This window comes from Podarcis gaigeae, assembly GCF_964106915.1.
Source record: "Podarcis gaigeae genome assembly, chromosome: 8".
NCBI classification, from domain to species: domain Eukaryota; kingdom Metazoa; phylum Chordata; class Lepidosauria; order Squamata; family Lacertidae; genus Podarcis; species Podarcis gaigeae.
Window position 1 is genome coordinate 54,629,014 of NC_139684.1, and position 21,216 is coordinate 54,650,229.

At 47.5% G+C, this 21,216-nt stretch overlaps 1 protein-coding gene across 4 annotated transcripts in view; it reads right to left on the minus strand.

Moving 5' to 3' along the window:
• WDR59 (WD repeat domain 59) overlaps positions 1 to 21,216 on the minus strand; it is a 42,348-nt gene that overhangs the window by 5,417 nt on the left and 15,715 nt on the right. For 2 of the 4 annotated variants that reach the window (XM_083751406.1, XM_083751404.1), the window contains 14 exons: positions 21,038 to 21,115; positions 20,247 to 20,403; positions 19,404 to 19,483; positions 16,929 to 17,061; positions 15,749 to 15,873; positions 14,467 to 14,631; positions 14,151 to 14,246; positions 12,467 to 12,623; positions 11,124 to 11,193; positions 10,332 to 10,485; positions 8,104 to 8,160; positions 1,788 to 1,924; positions 631 to 712; positions 183 to 295 (listed from right to left, as the gene is read on the minus strand). In XM_083751406.1, the coding sequence (XP_083607532.1) occupies positions 183 to 295; positions 631 to 712; positions 1,788 to 1,924; positions 8,104 to 8,160; positions 10,332 to 10,485; positions 11,124 to 11,193; positions 12,467 to 12,623; positions 14,151 to 14,246; positions 14,467 to 14,631; positions 15,749 to 15,873; positions 16,929 to 17,061; positions 19,404 to 19,483; positions 20,247 to 20,403; positions 21,038 to 21,115 (1,604 nt within the window). The remainder of the gene's footprint in view (positions 1 to 182; positions 296 to 630; positions 713 to 1,787; positions 1,925 to 8,103; positions 8,161 to 10,331; positions 10,486 to 11,123; positions 11,194 to 12,466; positions 12,624 to 14,150; positions 14,247 to 14,466; positions 14,632 to 15,748; positions 15,874 to 16,928; positions 17,062 to 19,403; positions 19,484 to 20,246; positions 20,404 to 21,037; positions 21,116 to 21,216) is intronic. The other 2 variants (XM_083751407.1, XM_083751405.1) reach the window with 1 other exon arrangement.

Here is a 21,216-nt window from a genome sequence, read left to right on the forward strand (position 1 = left end):
TGATCCCCAAACTGGGAGTGCAGAAACTGTTGACACCTACTACTATAGGTGACCAACCACTCAACACCCAAGAGGCACCCAGAAAAAAAATAGGAAGAAAATAAAAGGCACTGTTTTGTTTAAGCCTTTGGGTCCTTGCCTCTTTCCCACCCTCCCCCCCGATTCTTATTCCAGCTGCTTACAGAGAATCCAGGAGCTGGCGGCCGAATGGATGCTGGGCCCAGGGGGTCTCCAAGTCTGGATCGGAGTTTGGGCCAAGGCAGAGATCAGTTGCTACTGTGGCCAGTGACCAGACCTGGAAAAAAGGAGCAGATAATGGGCGCACACACACACATAGATGTCCATGCTGTGCAGCCCACAAAGCAAGCAGTAACACTGTAGGGAACAGGTTGAAGGTTGTCTGCTGAAATCCATAGCTCCATGTTGCATGGATGGTGTAATTCCACCTATGGAAGAGAGGGGGCCACTAGAACAGGGATGGGGGAAAGAAGACAAGTAGCTGAGCAATAAAGAAGAGTAAAAAGCTCAGGCTGGACCATTGGCCCACTCTCTGTTGCTCCCTAAGTCAAGATCCTCCCCAGACAATATTGCGAAGCGATGGGAGATGCCTCGCTGGGCTAGCAAAAATACCTGCAAGAGATCCTTGCGTCCCACAGTCAGGGCAGAGGCAGCGTTCTTCTGACAGGTCTCCTGGATGTCAGTCACGTTCAGTCTGAAGGACAAGAATAGCAGGTGATGCACAAGTGGGGGAGACATCACTCTCAAAGGCTTGGCCTGATTCTCCATATTTCATGTAAAGCAGGAGTGGGGAACCCTTTTCGGTCAGAGAATTGCATTCCCTCACAGGCAATCTTACTGGAATTGAAGGCTGGTGGTGGGTAAGGCCAGAGACAAAGATGGGCAGAGCAATAGGTAGAGCTTTTACCTGTGTGCTGTAGTCTATATTCCAGCCATGCAAAAGACAGAGGCTTCTGAAGCCCACCACCACCACCCAGCAAGCAAGAGGCATTTTAACAATTCAAAGACAGGTTCCAAAGAGACACAAACACTGGAGGCCAGCTCTGCAGCTTCCCTTCCTCTTCTGTTGAGACCATTGGGCAGACAACTTGGGCAGTGCCTAGTTACTGAATCTCCCTTCTTTTCTGCCCAGGACAGGTGGAGTCACAGCACTCAAGGCACCTCAGCCCCCTGTTGCCATTTCCTAGCTTGGAAACACAGCAGGGCACAAAGCAGTCACTAGGCTCTAAGATCTCTCTGCAGAGTGACAGAGAAAGAAAAGCCAGAAGCTGCATACAAGGCTGCCTCTCCCCACCCCAGCCCGAGCTATGCAGTAGTACAGCTGGAAAGCTGGAAGGAGTGAACTCCAGTGCACTGTCTCCAGAACACAGCATTCCTTAAATGAAAGACTGAGCTCTGGAAGTGGGCTCAGGGTTCCGGCTTTCCCCCTTCCAGGAAGAAAAGGCCCAACAGCCTGAATCACAGCCAGGAGCTCTTTAAGGCTAAAAGAGAGAATGTGGATTTGCCTGGTCAGCTGGGGGCAACCTAGCTCACCACAGACAACCAGGCAAGTGGCTATTTGCATGCCTGCAAAAGGCGGGGGGGGGGGGAGGAAGGGATTCAGGATTGTAGGCGGCCTAGGGACAGACTTTCTGTTCTCATAGGGTGAAGGCCTGCAACAGAAAGTGCAGAATAGGATCACAGGCTGAGTTCTTAACCTGTCCCCCAGAACAGTACCCAAGACTGAGTTGCCACACAGAGTTTCTTGCACATGTGGCCCAGGTACTCACATGTACATCTCCCCTAGTAATTTGTGAACAGGAAGCAGGCAAGAGACATCCTGAATGATCACTTTCCCGGCAGCTTTGATGGGCCGGTTGGCAGCATCCGTCCCCTCTCGCTTGCTGCTCTTCCATCTCCTGGATTTCTGCAGTAGACAGAGCGGCATTTTAGAAGCAGTGATGAGGGAAAGAGACTGCAGACTGAGGGCAGGCAGGGAAGCTTTGGAAGGAGAACATTCAGCCCACGGCCCTGGAAGCTCTGCCTTAGGACCAACCAAGCAAACAGGAGCAGCTAATACACAGGGAGACTTGATAAAAGGCAGTCAAGACAGCAGCAAGAACAGAAGGAAGGAAGGTCTGTCGAGTTCAGTGGGTAAAGCCTAGAGAAGAGGCAGCTAAAGAAGCTGCCTTATGCAGAGTCAGGCTCTTCATTGATCTGGCTAATGTGACCGGGCAGAAGCTCTCCTGGGTTTCAGACAGAGAACTCCTCCAGCCCTACCAGGAGATGCTAGGGATTGAATCTGGGACCTTTTGCAGCCAAAGCAGATGCTCTACCACAGAAGTAACAAGCTAATCCTTGCATAACCTTGGTGGAAAAGGCATAGTCCCAGCCACCAATCTGACTGTAGAAGGTATGTTCCATGTGGCATATGGAGAGTGAAAGAAAGAAAGATTTGGAAAAAGGAGACCTTCCTAGAATCCAAGTGGTTGTGGCCACGTGAGCAGGCAGGGTGTGCTGGTGCATGGCCAGCCTGGCACGAAAGCAGCCTCTGCCAATCTGGTGCCCTTCAGAAATACAGCTCCCAACACAGCTGTGCTTCATGAGAGCTGGAGGGAATGAGCCTGGCAGAGGCCACACAGCAGGAAACGCTGTACCAGGAGGACAGGCAACGTTCACTTTCAAAACAAGAGCATGGGCTGCAAGCAAACTAGCCGTGCCCTGCCCTGCGCTTACAGCCACAAAGACTGTCTCAAGTCCATGGTTTCACTCATTCCTTTGGCCACGTTTTCCCATTTAGTTCTTAGATTTGCTTCTAGCTGCCTACTGGGTGAAGGGGAAGGGAGACACATGCAGAGTCGGGAAAGATGGAAGCCATGAGGTCCAAGTTCATTCTCAGAGGGACTTTGGCTGAAAAGGTCCAGGCAACACTGATCAAGCTGTGCTTACTGCATGTGATCAAGCCATTAATGTCCAAGGTGGTGACTTGGTGCATCTCTCACAGAATAAAACGACACATGACCTCTACCTAATAGAGGGAATTCCTGCCTCCCACCCCTCCTCCCGTGCAAGTCCCTGTTGCAGATGCAATAATACGTGCAAAAACACAAAAGCGCAATTCCCTTGAAGTTCCCCTATTTGCACGGATCATTAACATCCAAAGCTGTTTGTCGGAGCAAAACAGAATTTATAGGGGGGAAATGTGTAGGGAGGGAGGTGGGTGGGTGCACAGAGGAATGCACAAAGCCAGTTATGGTTCATGCACCTCTCGCCAGCTATTTAAAAAGCTGTGAGTTAGAAGAACTTCTGGGATTTGAAGCCTGAAGGAGAGACCACAACCCTGAGAAAGCGAACCCTGAGAAAGTGAACACTCAAGAGACAAACTGGTGCCTCATGGGGGGCACGAGTTCTTTCTCATACAGACTATACAATTCCACACATTCACTTTGGAGACAAAAATCGAGGATTAGTACAAACTGGGAATGAGAGACTTGGAGATCATGCTGAACAGGGAGTCCCCCAGGCCACTTTGCTCAGGCAGAAGCAAACACAAAGGCCTGTGTGTACTCTATACTAAAGAGAGAAAGAAAAGCAGGGTTCTGCAACTTATTCCAAACTAGGCAAATTTCACACATAAAGACTGGTTGTTTTCAGTCATTTTATTCTGAAGTCTGCCTGTCCCCTTCTCTTGCACTTGGGTGTCAGAGATTCCACAGGGCACGATTTCAAATATGTCTCCACAGACATAAGGGAGAGGAAAAATGTATGCTTAATATGAGGGTCAAACTAGATGTGACTTTCAGAACATTCTTGAACTACATGCTAATGACTAACCACATCAGCTGCAAGTGTCCTGGTCTGGCTTAGCTGTTACTGGTGATGTAACACTAGTACCCCATCCCCACAGAGCACCCTGTTTTCAACATTGCTTGGAGACTACTATGCCGTAACCAGCTGCCCTGAGACACAAGGACAGGCTGATTACACCTCCAATTTCATTATGAACTGCAATGCAATCAAATGAAATCCAGATCAGCATTTGCCAAGCCCTCCAGGTGTTTTGGACTGCAACTCCCTTCAGCCCTGAGCAACATGCAGATGGGAGTTGCAGTTCAAAACACCTGGAGGGCACCAGCTTGGCCAGATACACACTCAGTGACTTGATAGAGCAAAAGATCCACAGAGGGAATGAAAAGGCCAAGCAACCTCCTCAATTTCTAAGCATCAGGAAGAGGGATATCATGGGATGGGGATGGAAGCGGCAACCGCACTCAACGAGCTCACAACGAGCTGATGGTCTGCACCAGCACACGGGAAGGAAGAGAGGAGCCATGGCAACTGGTTATGGATATATAGACATGAAGCAAGCCCAAGAATAAGCCACCAACCACTTTGTAGCAACCGCTGGGATATTTGCACAATCAGCAGGGTGTGGGGCTATGAAATCCTTCCACCCTCTAGTGACTCGTGTACACTTCCCTTTAGCAGCACATTAGATGGATGAAGCCTCAGCTGATACGTCAAGGGGTCAAGAATTCAAAAGCAACTTTTCACTAAGAATCTGCACTGCACCCATATTATGTCAAATAATGTTAGCTCACCCCTAAATCAAACTGGTCTGCGAAGGGATGGCAGAGTCAGTTAAAGAGACTGAGGTCCCACAATACTCTGCTTTCTCCGTGCCAGTATCCAAAGCAAAGCCCTGATCACCTACAGTCAGCAAACAGACACAAGACACAGCAGTCAATCAGGATGGCTGGTTGGTTATCGCATTCTGGCTACTAGGAATACAGATATCATTTGCCCTGATCTGCTGCTTAGAAGTTGTGTGTGCGCACGCATGCACACAATTTTTTTTTGTTTTCTTCTCCCTCAACACAATGCAATGGAGCTTTATGACTCAACCATTGCCCTGCAAATAACTTAGCAGCATCACAGATTAGTAATTCTCATCACTTCTTAAAAATAAGGTGCACAAATTGCCACCTGGCACAACACCTGGCACAGCTCCATGGAAGCTGGAACTTGGAACTACTTATTCAGGTCTGCAGGCTTATGCCTAAGTCCACACATTCAGCAAGAATTAAGTGGTGAAGTAGACTATACTACATCAGGTATGTCAGGCTGCATCTCAAGTTTCAGACACTTAGGTCAGAGCCAGGGAATCTATGGACCTATGTTGCTGAACTACAATTTCCACCATTCCCAGCCACTGACCATGCTGGCTGGAGCTGATGGGAACTGGAGTGCAACAACATCTAGAGGGCCAAAGGCTCCCCATCACTGGTGCAGATGAAGATGTAGACCTCAAAGAGGCACTACTATCACTTGAATCTCACTAACCTTGTACTATGAATGTGCTCTGGATGCATGCAATGTGTGTTTGGGGAAGGGGGTGGGATACCACACTGCTTCCCTTAATGCCCCCCACCCCGGGGCTGATATGAAACGGTAGCCCCCGCAGGTGCGTATCTCTACCACCATCAGCCAGAGCACAAGACAGTCTCAGTTGAACTGGCCCTGGGAAAGAAAAGACTCTCCTCCTGCCAGCTCTCTGCTACCACCACCAAAGCCCATTGCCTGATGTGAAAGGAGAGACTGGTAGGGGGATCCATTCCTTTTAAAAAAATATATTTTTATTAAGACTTTTCAGCATACAATAAAAACAGAAACAAAACAAAGAAAGAAGCAAGCTGACAGAGAGATAAGAATAATAACAGAGTGTACGTGTGTGTGTAAGTGTGACTTCAAACTATCCATCTTTCAGTTGTGTCAACAAAAATTCCTCATAATAATCCAGTGTTCAATCCAGAGTAATGTCCAGTTATTCCTCCCTCTGCTAGCTGATGTTTTCCTGATATTAAATCCAGGCACCGCAGGTTCATTCCTTTTCCTTCCCATCCAATAATTCCAAAAGTTTGTCCAGTTATTATAAGTAAGCCTTAATCTTCCTCTAGACCAATCTCACAACTTTACCTCCAGACTTTAAAAAGACATTCAGTCCTTATTCTTTATATAATAAGACAATATTCACAATTTATTAAAAAATATGTCCCTCAATGTCTTTGCTGCCCAGGCCTGCCAACTCTATGGGGCTGAGACCTCTACAGCTCCCCACCTCAATGTCTGCTGGAATGGGACTCAGCCCCCTCCCCACAGGAGGCCTGGTGGGATGTCACCCCCCCCCCAATGTTGGTTGCAACTTAGCTGCTGCCACCTTGCTTAGAGTACTGGTAAGGATGGCACTAGCAGCATAGACTTGGGAAGGCGAAATACTTGCTTTGACTTGATGGGTCTACTGGCGAGTCTAACTGCTGACTCAGCCTTATGCACTTATCAGGGCTTGCTAACAAATTATGTAGACATTAATTCACAGCCCCTAAAGATGTATCCATATCTTCCATTTCCTTTGGCCATGGGCTTCCATCTTTGTCATTTAGGAAAAAAATGATTTCCCGCTTCCTGTATTTCCATCCTTTTTTCAAAAGTATTGCAGGAGACATTGTCAACTTTTCCCCCTCAGATGATTTCAAATTGTACACAGAGTCCTCCTTCCATGAATTCCATCTCCTTCAACATCATAGCTCCAACATTACATTGTTCCACTCCTTACAGCACTGATACTACTGCAAGAGGCTTAGTGGCTTTTTCCCCCAAAGGAGAACTCATTCCTCATACATGATGGCAATGGTGGCTTGGATGAAGGAGGTGGGGTGGGGGTTCTGGAAAGAACACCCTCTCCTCAGACTTACTTACCCTACACAGCTCTTCACCCCAACCACTGTTGCACAGGGTGAAAGCATATTTCAGGCACAGGCAAGCTGAAGGAAATGCTCTGTAGAAATTATGTAAATTAGGGAAGCTCATCTATTTTGCAGAGTTTGCACTCCCAAGGAGGGGCAGGGATCTAGCCCCATCCTCAGAGGACCAAAGATCTGAACAGTCACATGGATTGCAATCCACATGGACTGCACCACATGGATTGCACCAGGAATTTCCAATTAATCTTTCACAAAACTATTATCATAGAAATGAAGAGCGAGCATAACAACTGGCATTCCTATTAATGCTGTCGGTGGTTCAAATGGCTTCACGTATGCAAGCATATGATAATTCTTGCAACCACCCCAAAAGGTAGGTCAGTATTGTTATTATCCTTGTCTTGCAGATGTGCCTAAGGCTTTCCTAGTGAGTTCATAGCACAAACAAGATCTGAAACAGAGGATTGCTTGGCCTCTTAAACACCCTTAACAGCTCTGGACTTGCCAGGGCCAACATTCTTAAGAAGCTTGTTTCTACAGCCTAGACCACATACTGCATGGAAAAAAAGAAGCTCCCCACCCAACATCCCTGTCAAAGAGCCTATTCATAGGCTACTCCAATCCAATGCAGGAATCACAACTAAAGAATCCCTGAGAGATGGCCATCCATCTGTTTAAAAACTTCCAATGGAGGACAGTTCATGAGGTAATCCATTCTACTGTCAAACAGCTCTTACTCACAGAAAGTTCTTCTTTATGTTGAGACAGAATCTACTTCCTTGAAATTTGAATCCACTGGTTCAGGTCCTCCCCTCTGAAGCAGCAGAAAACAAGCTCACTCCATTCTCCATGTGACAGCCCTTCAGATATTTGAAGATGGCTATAATATCACCTCTCAATCTTCTCTTCAACAGGCTAAATATCCATAACTCCCTCAACCACTACTCATAAGGCCTGGTTTCCAGGCCCTTTATCGACTTGCTCGTCCTCTACACAAACTTCAGCTTGTCAATATCCTTCTTAAACTGTGGTGCCCAGAATTGGTTACGGGACTCCAGGTGGGGTCTGACCAAGGCAGAGTATTATCTTGCTCCAATTAGCACCAAGCATTAAAGCTATGTCATCATCCTGGTTGTCCTAGAAAACACAACCAACTCTGGAGTACCACCTCACATAAGCACAGGATGCCTTCCCTCCCACTGCCCTGATTCCTCCACCCACCCAAGTCAGTTGTCCTCTCCAGCTACAGTCTGGGTTGCGCAAAGCCAGGCAGGTGGCAGGTTATTCTTGGGCCCATGGGGAGCGGACAGTTAGTCAAGGGCAGCAGTAACACAGCAAACAGTACCGGGAAGTCGTTAATTGCTTGTATGGACCAACGCCGTCTGGCAGAGCAAGGCGACATCTGTGCATGAGAATGTTACGCCCAGGAGGGGAAGGAGGGAAGAAGGTGAGCCGTTGAGAGAAGGAGAAGAGGAAGAAAAGAAGACAGAGCTGAGAAACTCATGAGCCAAGGGGCCTCATGCTGCACCAAGGGCAGAGGCCAGCTGTGGACCAGTCAGAGATGTGCCATTCCAGGGCAGCCAAGGGCCTTCTTATTCTGATTCAGCACAGGAAAGATGGAAAGGTCTGCCCTCTAGAGGAGTGACACAGTACTATCTACTCTGAGAGCCAGCACCTCTCCCAAGGTGCAGACAAAAGACTGCAATCTGCCATTGCAGGGGCTGAACCTGTGCCCTCTACATACAAAACATACTCATGACCACTTCCCACAAAAAACACAACAGAAGCAAGTTTCCCCAAGATGTCATATGAATCCTCGCTGGTCCTCATATCAATCCTCTATTCAAGGGATAGGGAAACCTATGGAACTCCACTTGTTACTGGACTCCCAACTCTCCCATCAGTCCAAGCCAGCATGGCTAATGGTCAAGGGAGACGGGAGCAGAAGTCCAACCACAGCTGGAGGGGCATAGGTTCCCCACCCCAGTTCTTCCTTCACTGCGGAAAGGGAAGTGTCTCACGCAACTAGCGCTGCTGACAGTGACACTGAGGTCAGAGGCCTTGAGTCCTCTGAGACACAGAGCAGTCAAATACACAGGCAGGAAGGTCCTGCTGGCTGCCCCCCTCAGGTGGTTGTTGCCCTTTCCTTATCTGTTTTCCCCTGTGGCTAATTTAACCCACACAAATTCCTAGGAAATAATTAGCTGCTAAGAAAGGGAGCTCAGATGACCCCCATGTGCCAATCCCTCCACCTATCCAGGCTATCCATGGATAGCTTCTGGGGTGCTGGCATTTCACACACTGCTTCCCTACAATATGCTTCCCATGATTCAAAATAAATACTCAATTACTGACCCAAGAGCACAGGAATTTGCCACGGGAAAAGCCCTGTGCAACTCTGTTTTATTCCATCACTTTAAAACCACCCTGTCAGTTGGGCCTCCCAGTCCCTGTGCATTTCAATCCCCGAAAGGCCCCAAAATAGGCAGGACTAGATACAGCTTCAAGAGCAAAAGACTCCTTCCAAAATGAGACCCCTGAAAACTCAGCCTTCAGGGAACCTGGCTGGCTCCACGCTGGGGAGAGGGTCTCTATCTGCTGCATCAAGTTTTGCGAAGCTGCTAACTGCTGATAGCGCTGGGAAAGTTGAGCCTAGTGTGACCAGCTCAAAGAGCCCCAAGCCCCGATTCTAAGTGCATCAGCTCAGTTAAGTGTTTTTTTAGCTCACTCTCAAGATTGTCATTTTAGGCCACCGTACAGTATATGATGGCGTGGGGAGCTCCAAGACTGCCAAGAAGGTAGTCACAGCTGTATCCTATGGGGTTTCATTAAATAAGGGCCATTCAAGCTCTTCCAAAGTGGACAGGAACTAGATGTGGTAAGTCTGCCCTGGGACACCTAACCAATTATCTCTGGCAAGTGGAGGTGCTCAACATGAGCCAGTCAACAAGCCCAGCTCTCAAGTAAGCGGGGAGCCGGAGGCAACGTCGTAGCCTTTGCAACCCAGGGGTTTGGCAGATTTCCACGCTCCCTGATGGACCCCAGTGTGACCCAAGTGTAAAAAGCCTGCCCTCTTGTGCCACACAGTCAGTCCAGATTGCTTGCACACAAATCCACAGAGCTGTCAGGCACCCCTATAGAATTTTTGCATGGTCCACCCAAGGACCACTCAGATGCATAAAAAACCTAGCAGCTGGACAAGTCCCTAATTGCAGATAGCTGGCCTTTTTAGATAGATAGATTCTTTATTGTCATTACACAAGTGCAACATTGCACAAGTGCAACGAAATTGGATGCCATCCCTTAAAAACAACAAAAGCAACACAACAACAACAACCAAACAAACCACATTTTTCAGTAAGTGAAGGCATAATGCTAAGAAAGGAAGAATCAAGAGCATCCCAAAGAGAGCCAGCAGCACAGCTCATCCAAGGTGTCTCCTTGGGCTTCTATTACAGGACAGACAAATCCTGCCCACCCCCCTGCAAGAGTGCTGTTAAGGGCAGTGATCTCCAACAAGCATAAATGGCTGGAAATGAGGCAGCGAGGAAGCTCCACAGACCACACACTTACCCTCTCCTTATAGTAGAAGGAACTGATGGAGACCTGCTCCTTCTCGTTGCGTGTAGGGCTCCCACCGTACAAGCGTAGGTTGCCAGGGGTCTCTGTACGGATCTTCATGGGAGTGATGAGGCCACTATGGTAGGCTGAGAGGGCCGACAGGGATCTGAAAACAAGATACACATTCCTGAAAGCTGAGCTAACAGTCAGTCCCATGCAGCATCACAGGAAGCAGGGATTGAGGCAAAGGGCACAACAGAAGCATAGGAAACTCTCATAAACTCAGTCAGGCTGTTGGCCTATCCCAGAGTTCGCCAAAGGTTTAGGGCCTGTGGGCACATTTGCAAACCTGAGAAACTATTATGGGAGCATCACACACACTACAACCTATTCTATACAATAGGATGTTTCTTTCAAGACTAAATTCTCAGCAGTGGAAGGGAACTTATGGACACCTGGGAAGGCCTCCGAGGGTGCATGTGTACCTGTGGGCACTATGTTGGTGACCCCTGTTCTATCTAGCACACTACAGTCTACTCTGGGCGATAATGCTTTCCTAAAGTCTCAGGCACAAATTCTTCCTGGCCTTGGTATCTGAGAGCCCAAGGGATGAACCTGGGACCTTCTATAGGCAAAGCATATGTGTTTCTACGGAGCCATGGGTCATTCCAAAAGCCAAAACTAAAACTCCGTCTCCCTCATTCAGAGAAGAGGAAGAGGAGCCTGGGCATTGCCATGAGCACACCTCTTGCTGCTGAGATGGTTTCCACAACAGTCATTTCCTGCAGCTACTCACGTACTTACCGGGGGGTTGGTTCTGTAGGGGAGACTGCGCGGTGCATCGTCATGGGTCGCGTGAAGTACACCAAGTACCCTATGAAGATGAGAGATCCTGCACTGAAGAACACAGCTTCCAAAGTAATAATTGATACCACTTCTATAGTTAGAAAGGATGGTCTTCCCACAGGAAGGCAGCTTTAATCAGGGATGTGTCTATTCTGGCCAAGCACACAATGCAGAACTGCAAAGCCTGGGGTCAAGGCTATATAGAATCTCACAAGGCCAGCCAAGATCTCCAATGGCCAGGGGCTTTGACCCCTTGCTGCACTTTTCCTTTCCCCCATATCTTGCAGACAGAATTAATCACACAGTTCAAGTAATCTGTCCAACCTGCAACTTCTATACTAGATGTCAAACACATTGCTCATATTTATCCTAGGGACACATAGCAAGCCAAGCATTATCATGCTCCCACAACTGCCCAGAAATCAAAGGAGGGGGGTGGGGGGAGGTTGCACTCTAGTCTAGAATGTTGTCAAGAATTCCTGTCCACATGCAAAGATTCCACAGCTGACAAATGGGTGGGGAATTTGCTCCCTGAGCACAGAAGTCTGAATACCACTGCTCTAATTTGGGCTTTGTTCAGGGTTAGTTTCTTAAGATGCTACCAGTTTGCTAAAGATTAGGCAATTCTACCCATTTTCTTCTTTTCTTTACAAGAAAGAACTGTTTTATAACAATGCAGGTTTTACTCAGCAAATCTGAGGGGCAAATTTGTTAAGGGCTTAAAATCGGTGTTTGGTAGGATGCAACTCCTTTGGCCAGTGTAGCACCCAAGCCTTCCCTACTCCCTGACAAAATCATAAATCTTATTCTGTCTCAAACAGGTTTTCTTTTTTAAAAAAATACATAGAAATTTACTCCCTTGCTATATACATAGATTAGTAATTAAACTGGAGGAAAGGGAACCTAATCCTGGAACTGGAAACCTAGAATATGCACTCAAAATTATTTTTATTTTTATTTTGCAAAGCTGCCAATTCTATTCCACTCCTGGAAACAAAGATTTTAAGACAAAAGATTTCTAGATGCCCAGAATCATGTCAATTTGTTTGTAGGGTTGTCCGCAAACCTCGTGAATTGCCTCCTTCATTTTGAGGGCAGGTTTCCTGATGCTGCAGCAACAGCACTGTAGCAACAGCTTGCTGCGCAGGCGAAGGGAAAGGGGGTGAGGGCACAGTGGTGTACCCTTGCCACACTCACTCACACCCTTCTCCTCTTGGTGGAAAGCTCTGATAAGATCGAGCTGGGAGCCCTGACCATTTCCCTGCCCTTCTCTAGCTTCACATGCTTAAGAGTCTACCAACCTGCCCCACAAAACCTGGCTCCAGAGGTGCGTGGAAATGGGATGTTGGAATCCTGATAGGAGCCGTAAGCATTCGAGACCCTGGGGAATGTTGGCAAGGGCGGCGTGACGGAGTTTGGGAGTGCATAGGGGTTGCTGGAGGAGCTGTCCTCCTGGTTCTGAAACAGAAAACAGATTAAGAGTTGCACGCATGGAGCCCATCATCTTGACAACAGGGCTTTTGTCCTGAAACACCAACATGCTAATATGTCAGGGAGGGGGCATAGCTCTAAGCTAGAGCGCATGCGTTGCAGGCAGGCAGTCCCAGGTTCTATCTCTGGCAACCCCAGTTAAAGCTACCCCAGAAAGCTCTTTCTGTCTGACGCTCCAGAGGGCTGCTGCCAATTACAGGAAGCAAAATGAGGATGGATGGATGGACACAGTATGAGCTGGGATCAGGCACTTTCCTACATTGCTGCGCAGGCCTGCAGGGTCAGCCAGGTCCCTTTTTTTAAACTTTCCCAGTTTGCCATGTTTAAAGCGAAGGAACATGGGAGTAGCATTACTACTCTACCTAAGGATAGTAGATTTATCAGGCAGAATTAAAACAACCAATTAGACAAAACAGACTTTCAACCGGTGTTGAGCTCATATATATATATATATATTATACTATCCTGTTGTTTAACTGCAACATTATGTATCACTGTTTCATATACATGTTCTTAAGAGTTTAATACAGTACCATTTTCATATTTTGGATCTTTTTGTCTTGCATGCACTGTTATCTAGGGACCCTAATCGTTGTGTATTTTTAACTGCAAGGTACAGCAGGGCTGCTATCCCCCCTGGCCTGCAATCACGCTACTCATGTGGGAATTGAGTGTCTTGTCACCACACACAGAAACTCAACGCCAGTCAGCTTTCTGCTTTTAAAAGGAAAAAGCACAGAGCCAATGGAGAGGTGTCTCTTAGGACTGGAAGGCAGCAGAATGAACCCAGATACATCATTTGTTGTTGCCATTTTCTATTGTGGTCCCTAAGGAGGCTCTCTTCCTAAATCAGAAAGCATTTGCCACAGTGGTAGAAGAACAAGGCCAAAGAAGAACACTCTGTGGCCAACCAGGGCTTAGTTCTTAAGGCTTCAGGGCACTTCTAGATGGGGATTTCAAAGCACTTCCAAATCCCACAGCAGAGGTACCCAGAGGTGCTGCTCCTGGTATCCCAGTCCTCAGTCTGCCACAGAGCATGCAACTTGCATGACTGGTGCCTGGTTTATAGAAAGGAGAAGAGGGCAGTGGAATATGCCCCCTTTGGGTTTGAGGAACATTTCCTGTCAGTGGAACAAAATGTTTTGCAATGCAGGAATCAGAACAATCATAAGATGAGAAACCTGCTACCCAGCCTCAGCAGCAACCCACATGCCAGTGACAAGGGCCAGCCAGCTTGAGAATCAGAGCCACCCCTCCCTGCGGATAGGCAAATTTTGGCACCTCTGTCCAATGTGGTTTCTATGCTTCTGCTTTAGCAGTACAATGCCAAAAACTGAAAGCATGGAAAGCTACTATGGACAAGTTTTAAAATCTGTTGTAAAGCGCTCTGGATTTGTAAAGAAAAAAGGGATACTAGGAGTTTTTTTCCAAACAAAGGTCAAGGAGACTAGGGCAAAATGAGAAGACAGGTTGGCGCTGAAAGCCATTTCCTACCACAACAGACTCCAGACAGGAGACCAACTGGCGCAGACAGGGCTCCAGGCAGCACTGATTCCGTTTCACCTTCTGCATGGAAGTGTCCTTCAGGATCTGCAAGAGGTCCCCACATACGATGTGAATAGTTTGGGCCATGAACACACACACACCCAGCTTCTCCACACACTCAAACAATGATCAAGGCTCCAGGACTGAGGGTTCCTCGGGATAGAATTCATGGGTAGGCAGCCAATGCAGAGACCCTCCCTGTTCCCGGACCTCCACAGCCTTCTGCCACCCCACCTGCCAGAGAGTTGCTCGCTTGCAGACCCACCTTCAGCAGCTTGGCCTTCATGGTGGAGGGGATGGTGGTCTGATTGACAAACTGGAAGGAGGGGGCAGCATTGTTGGGATACTGAGCAGGAAACATCACCAGCATCTTGACCCTGTGGTTGCTGCAGTGCACAGAGACGGTGCAGCTACGATTTACAGCATCCATCTGCCAAAGCCAATGGAGGAACAGAGGAGATGTTAGGAGAATATTTTGTTAGTGGATCCAATTGCACTGACCTACTTCAAGGAACAGTGGAGGTCTGCAAGGGGACCAGACTCAACCTGGACCCTGCAATAATCATCCTCCTCAGTGGTGTCTGGTACCCATTGGAACTGGATTCTATTGGTGGAAGGCAGGGAGAGCAACAGTAGGAGACCAGAGCAAATGGTGGGCTGAGCCAAGTGGTTCTGGAATTGTCCCCATCCTCCTTTCTGCTGAGTTCTGTAAGGTCAACACGGAGACTAAGGAGGAAGTTGACAGCCAGTGCTATCATCTAGACTAGTTGTAAGAAAGAGGTTGCCTGGGGGGCTGACTGGCTGTGGGAGACCAAGCTTGGTGGGGCAGTGCCCTATTCACCCTAATAAACCAGCCTCTCTTGATCATCATTATTGTTATTATTATCATAGAAGGTTCCAAGTTACATTTCTTTTTGTTTGTAAACTGCTGCTATTGTTGTTGCTACACTTAAAGTACGTACTTAGCAAATAATTTAAATGAAGTTCTTGCCTGAAGGCTCAATCTGTTTTAACAAATGTATCTTCTTCCTTAGACTTCAAAAACAGATTTTGTATACTGCTTAAAGCAATTTTGGAAAAGTAAATGAACTGTATTTTATAATGAAACAAGCAAGTTCACCACCAGAGCAGTCTAAAAGCAGATGTGGCTCAAGGTGAGGATGGCTGAAAACAATGTTACAGATCTACTCTGGGCAGAATCACTAAACTCAGGGAGCCTCAATGAGTCATGACCATTAATATCAATGGGTCTATTCTAAGTAAAAACACTGGATGCAACTTAGTATTTGGGCTGGCTACTTCCACATTCTCTCCCCCCTCCCCTGCCTTCTGCTTAAGAGATACTCCAAAAAGTGAGGGCATCATGGATGCAACCCTGCCAGGGAAGTCTCTGCAGACCATTCTCTTGGCCTGTCAAGGAATCATGGCCCAAGAAAGGCAGCCTGCCAGAAGAGGGCAAACGATCCCCACCCAGCAGAGTATTGCGAATTCTACCCTCTCAAGCAACAGCACACCCAACAGGAGGACATGGCTCCTCCCTCACCTACCTCCATGTTGACGTTTCGGATCTGCACGTTGATCAGAGAGAATTCCTGCTGCAAGGTTTGAGGCAGCCCCAGCTGGTCCAGCTTTTTCCCCACCAGGAGACTTCTCTGGGAGTCTTCTTTCAAGGCTGTCAGGGAGAGAAGGCAGTGCTGAGGATCTGTGCCCTCCTCCTCCCATCCACAGTTAGAGAAAGTGGAGAGAGGTGGGGCAACAAGCTGAAAGTGGCAGGCATTTTGGAGTAATCAGGAGAGAATTAGAGTGGAATTGGACAGGGGCAGACAGGAGGATTATTCCTTCATAGAAGTCTGATGGACTCTTTGAGAACTTTTCCTCCTGAGAGCAGCATTCTGTCAGGGTCTACATAACACCAGCAGTGGGTAAAAAGTGGGAAAGGGTGGAGCTGGACCCCTTTCCCTTTTTCTACCACCCTCTCTGTCCATCCCCCTCTCACACTTTCTGCCACCTCTTCTCCTCTTTGCCACCTGCCTAAAATGAGTCAAGGGCTACCATTGCCAAGCCCTCTTCTAGGGTCTAAGTCCAGATATGCAACTCAGTTGCCACCTGCAAAGAGTGAGCAACTCCTGTAGGCAAGTCTTTGTAACTCAGGACAGAGCCCTTCCTGATGTTATGGAGCCTCACCTGTGCGACTCCCACCCATTCGCCTGCTCCCTTTTATGCTATTCAAACACCCACTGAAGACTCTGTTCACTAACAAGTGCCCCTTTCCACCCCACCCCACCCCCAACCAGAGAATGTGTAGCATCCACTGAAGACCAATGGCTTAATTGCTTTCAGCAACTTATGTACCATCTCTGCTTGTGCAGCACAGATCTGTTGCTGGTAATTTTCTCTGTAGACATACTGCCTTTGAATCCGTGGTGGTGGCTGGAAAGCATGGCTGAAGACCACTGTTCCTAGCAACCTTGAGATCACTGGATGCAAGAATGTTTTTAACTAACTACTTTTAGATGTTCTTAATTGTAATTGTTTTTGGAGTGTCTTAACTGTTTTAGAATGCTATTGCTTCCATTTTTGTTTTTAAATTCAATTTATGAATTAATAATAGTAATACTGGGAGGGAATGGGACATGGTTGAGGGAGGCATCCTCAGAGCGACATGCAAAACAAGGCACAGAAGAGTCTGCCAGCGCCACAAACCACCCAGGCACCCCCTCGCCTCACCTTCCTCTTCTCCATGGTTGGCATTTTGCTGGGGCTCAGTGTCTTGGGAAGGCAGGGCCTTGTCTGGCTCTGGCAGGAGAGAAATCCCATCGATGAGCTCCTCCACCCCTTCCAGGAGGTCATTGGAGCACAGCTGGAACAAGAAGCAGCAAATGCAGCAAAGCAGAAACAGAGCAGGCCATGGATGCGGCACAGCAAACATGGTGCAACTGGAAAACATGCCCACCCAAGTTCCAAGTTGGCTAGGATTTCTGCACCATCTCTGTCTAGAGACCTCGCTAGCTTCACACTGCTTGTTCCAAGCTCCCACATAACCCTCGCCCCGGTTCATATAACCTCCACACCAGCTTTTCCCCGTAAGCTCCAATATGCTCCATCTCCTGGCAGCATTTCAACATTCTCACAAGAGTCAAGAGACCTTGCCTGCATTATTGCTTCCTTGCAACCACCCCAAAGGGATCACCACCCACACTTTGGGAAACCCTGAGCCTTGCTTGCTTATAGGTTTATCATCTGTAAAGGTGGACAAAACTGTACAGCTTCCCTGTTGGCACACCTTGCATGCCCCCTTCCTGTTGGGGACAAAGGGAGCTTACACTGCAGTTTGAGGAATGCTGGCTTAGAGGAAAGGAGATACAAGGACACAGTTACCGTATTTTTCGCTCTATAACACGCACCTGACCATAACACGCACATCGTTTTTGGAGGAAAAAAACAAGGGAAAAAACATTCTGAATGAAACAGTGGATGTATCATTTTTGTGCTTCATGCTGTGGCCACAGACATGTGATCTGATGGTGAATTTGGGGTGACCCAATGCAAAAATCCTGAGGATCCATGTGGATCCATGTTTTGTAACCACATTTTTGCACCATTGCAGCCCCAGGCAACAGTGGGTGCGTGATTTTGGGGGGGCAGGCTGTAACCATGGATATGCTATGTGATCTGATGGTGAATTTGGGGTGACTGAATACAAAGATCCTGAGGATCCATGTAGATCCATGCTTTTTAACCACGTTTTTGCACCATTGCAGCCCCAGGCAACAGTGGGTGTGTGGTTTTTGGGGGGCAGGCTGTAGCCATGGACATGTTATGTGATCTGATGGTGAATTTGGGCTGACCCAATGCAAAGATCCTGAGGATCCATGTAGATCCATGCTTTTTAACCACGTTTTTGCACCATTGCAGCCCCAGGCAACAGTGGGTGCATGATTTTTGGGGGGCAGGCTGTAGCCATGGACATGCTATGTGATCTGATGGTGAATTTGGGCTGACCCAATGCAAAGATCCTTAAGATCCATGCTTTTTAACCACATTTTTGCACCATTGCAGCCCCAGGCAACAGTGGGTGCGTGATTTTTGGGGGGCAGGCTGTAGCCATGGACATGCTATGTGATCTGATGGTGAATTTGGGCTGACCCAATGCAAAGATCCTGAGGATCCATGTGGATCCATGCTTTTTAACCACATTTTAAGTGGGGAGGGAAGGAAAAACACAGAAGGGACAAGGAGCAGGAGAGGGGTGTGCAGAGAAGCAGCTGGCTAAGAATGCAGGAGAGGGGTAGGGAGGAAAGGAAGGCAAAAGTTTTCCCTCACCTACCCACCCAAGCCAGCCAGCTTGCGCTCTCTCTCTCTCTCTCCCTCCTGCATGTTTTCAGCTTTCCCCTCTGCTTGCCTGGAGGGGAGGGGCTTTCCCTGCTCTTTGTTCCGTTTGAGCAAACACAGCATGGAAACAGAGGTGGGTGGGCAGTAAGACCCTGAGGCAGAATGCCGGAAAGCAGCCGCTTCCTCTTTTCAAGTTTCCCTTCTAGGAGACGCGCGGTTTGATTTTTGCCTGCTTTTTTTTTGCCTCCCCTTGCACCATTTGGCTCCAGGGACCACACATTAGCTCAATAACACGCACAGACATTTCCCTTTCCTTTTTAGGAGAAAAAATCTGCGTGTTATAGAAGGAAAAATACGGTATGTGTTTCACAACTGCTGAACCCCCCCCACCACCACCAAAAGAAGGCAGGCAGCTCTCGACCAGGGCCCCAAAGGGAAGGAGAAAAAGCCCAGATTTTGGTGAGGCAGCTGTAGGCTAGATTGAGGGAATGCTTCCTGACTCTAAGAGCAGTGGGATGAAGACATTGACCAAGGACACTAGTGTAATGGTCCTTCCATGCTGATGTTTAAGCAGGTGATGAACTTCTATCAGAATTAAGAGATTTTGCCAGTGCAAAGGGTTGATCCAGATACTCTCAAGGTGGGTTCCACTTGCTTGATTTATTCTGCTGAAACCACCATAAAGTCAGGAACAGGAAAGAGATTTGATACAGAAGCACAGAAAGCAAACCCCACAACAGGAGATGGACCCAGGACAACAGGTACAGGAGGTACCTGACAATTTAGCTGTCAAATAGATGTTTTTCTGGTTTCTGACATCTGCAACTTTGAGCAAAACAAAAAGGAAAGACTATGCCACCTGTCACTTACCCGTTGCAGCTGGCAATCAACTCGCCACATCCGAAGTGTCTGATCTCGAGACCATGTGACCAGCTGGTAGTCCTTGGATCCTGAAAGGCATTTCAGATTAAAGAGTTTAAACTCTGGCTGTTTTGAGATGGTCTGGTATTTTGAAGGCGTATCTCTGTGCTCTGCTTGAGATGTTTTTCTTTGAGGTGGACTTAATCATTCTAAATGCTTGGCCCACATTTTTGTACTTTTGCTCTATCAAGGGTGGGGGAGAGGGAGAAGGGTGAATTTAGAATTATCTTTGTATGGTGTCTGGCAATGTTGGGTTTTGCTTGTAGACCCACTTCTGTATGTACTCTTTTGGTTTCACCTGTTTCGAAAATCAATAAAAATCACATACAAAGAGCTCAAACCAGCCCATGTCCCTTTGATATAAAAGGAATGGGTAAGTTGAAGTCTGTCAGCTTAAACCCAATATTTGTGCCACAAGTGCCCAAGATCCTTTCCCTGCTTGTGTCATGCATGGCATTTTGTTCTGCATAGTTAGACCAAAGTTCTCAATTTCTTTTGGCCATCACAGATTTCCACACACACACCCCGGCAAATACAGTTGCAGACTGATGGGGGGGGGATCTCTTATGGTTTACTGCAATTTAATTTTAAATGAACTAGTTGAAGAACAGAGAGACATGACAGAGAGACAGAGAGAGAGAGGGAAGTCAGAGAAGACACAATGCAATTGAAAACACACTGCCTGAAAAGTCAGAACGGGCTTTAAGCTGCAAAGCCACCTCTGTGCTTTGTGGGCCAGACAGCCAGCAGGCACACTAAAGCCACTATGAAAAGGACGCATCTGTCACACACCTTCCTTCTGCTTCCGCCACTGGAATTCTAGCACAACATCATCATGCCCCACAAAGGTGTGGACCGGCGTGTTCAAGTCAAAGACATTCCAGAGGAGGAGGCTGTTCTCTCTCCGCAGCTGGGGCACCATCACTGTCACCAGTCCATTGCTGAAAGGCTAAAAGAAGTCACAGGAGAAGGTTGGAGGTTCAGAAACTCTGAAATGTTTCTCAGTTGCCCTTTCCCCACCAAAAAAAGGTACAACATGGCAACACACATGCATCTTTGTAATGTGTGAGTGATCACATCTGAAAGACCTGACAGTTAGCGGAACACCCCTGGGTGTGTGCCCAGCTCTTGTGGTAATTAACAGTGCCAATGTATCAAACCTCAGTGATTTTCACAAGCCTTATTCCTTATGGCTCTTGGGTGGAGAGTGAAGCAGGCTGCAATCTCAAGTTGTTCCATGCTCTTCATTACTGTTCTTCTCTCTGCCACCTCTGCTACTTCCTACTCCACCCATGAGGCAGAGAAGAAGAGGGTCTTACATCATCTTAGTTGTAAACATGTGAACCTAGGAGTGTTGGAGGGTTGTTTTTTTGCTTGGGATATATTTGTATGATGGAGATACACAAACACCTTAGATTAAGTTTGCAAACTTAGAAGAGTCATTCCCACTGCAAGGGAGAAAAGGAGGAAAGCCTCTTTTAAGACATCCCTGCTGAGATGTCCATCACCTGAAAACAGATAAATATGCTTTTTCTCTTTGAACATTTGCCTTACCAGCTTTCTCAAGTTGGCTCTGTCCTTACCGTGTATCTGGCTTTCCAGACAGGAACCTGACATGCCAGGATGTTGAGGTATTTTCGGGGTTGTCGGTAATCCCAAAACTTCAACGAAAGAAATAACAAGCCAGTTCAGGAGGAGGAGGAGGAAAAAGGATACTTACCAGCAGCAACATACACACACCTGGGAGAATCACAGCACAACA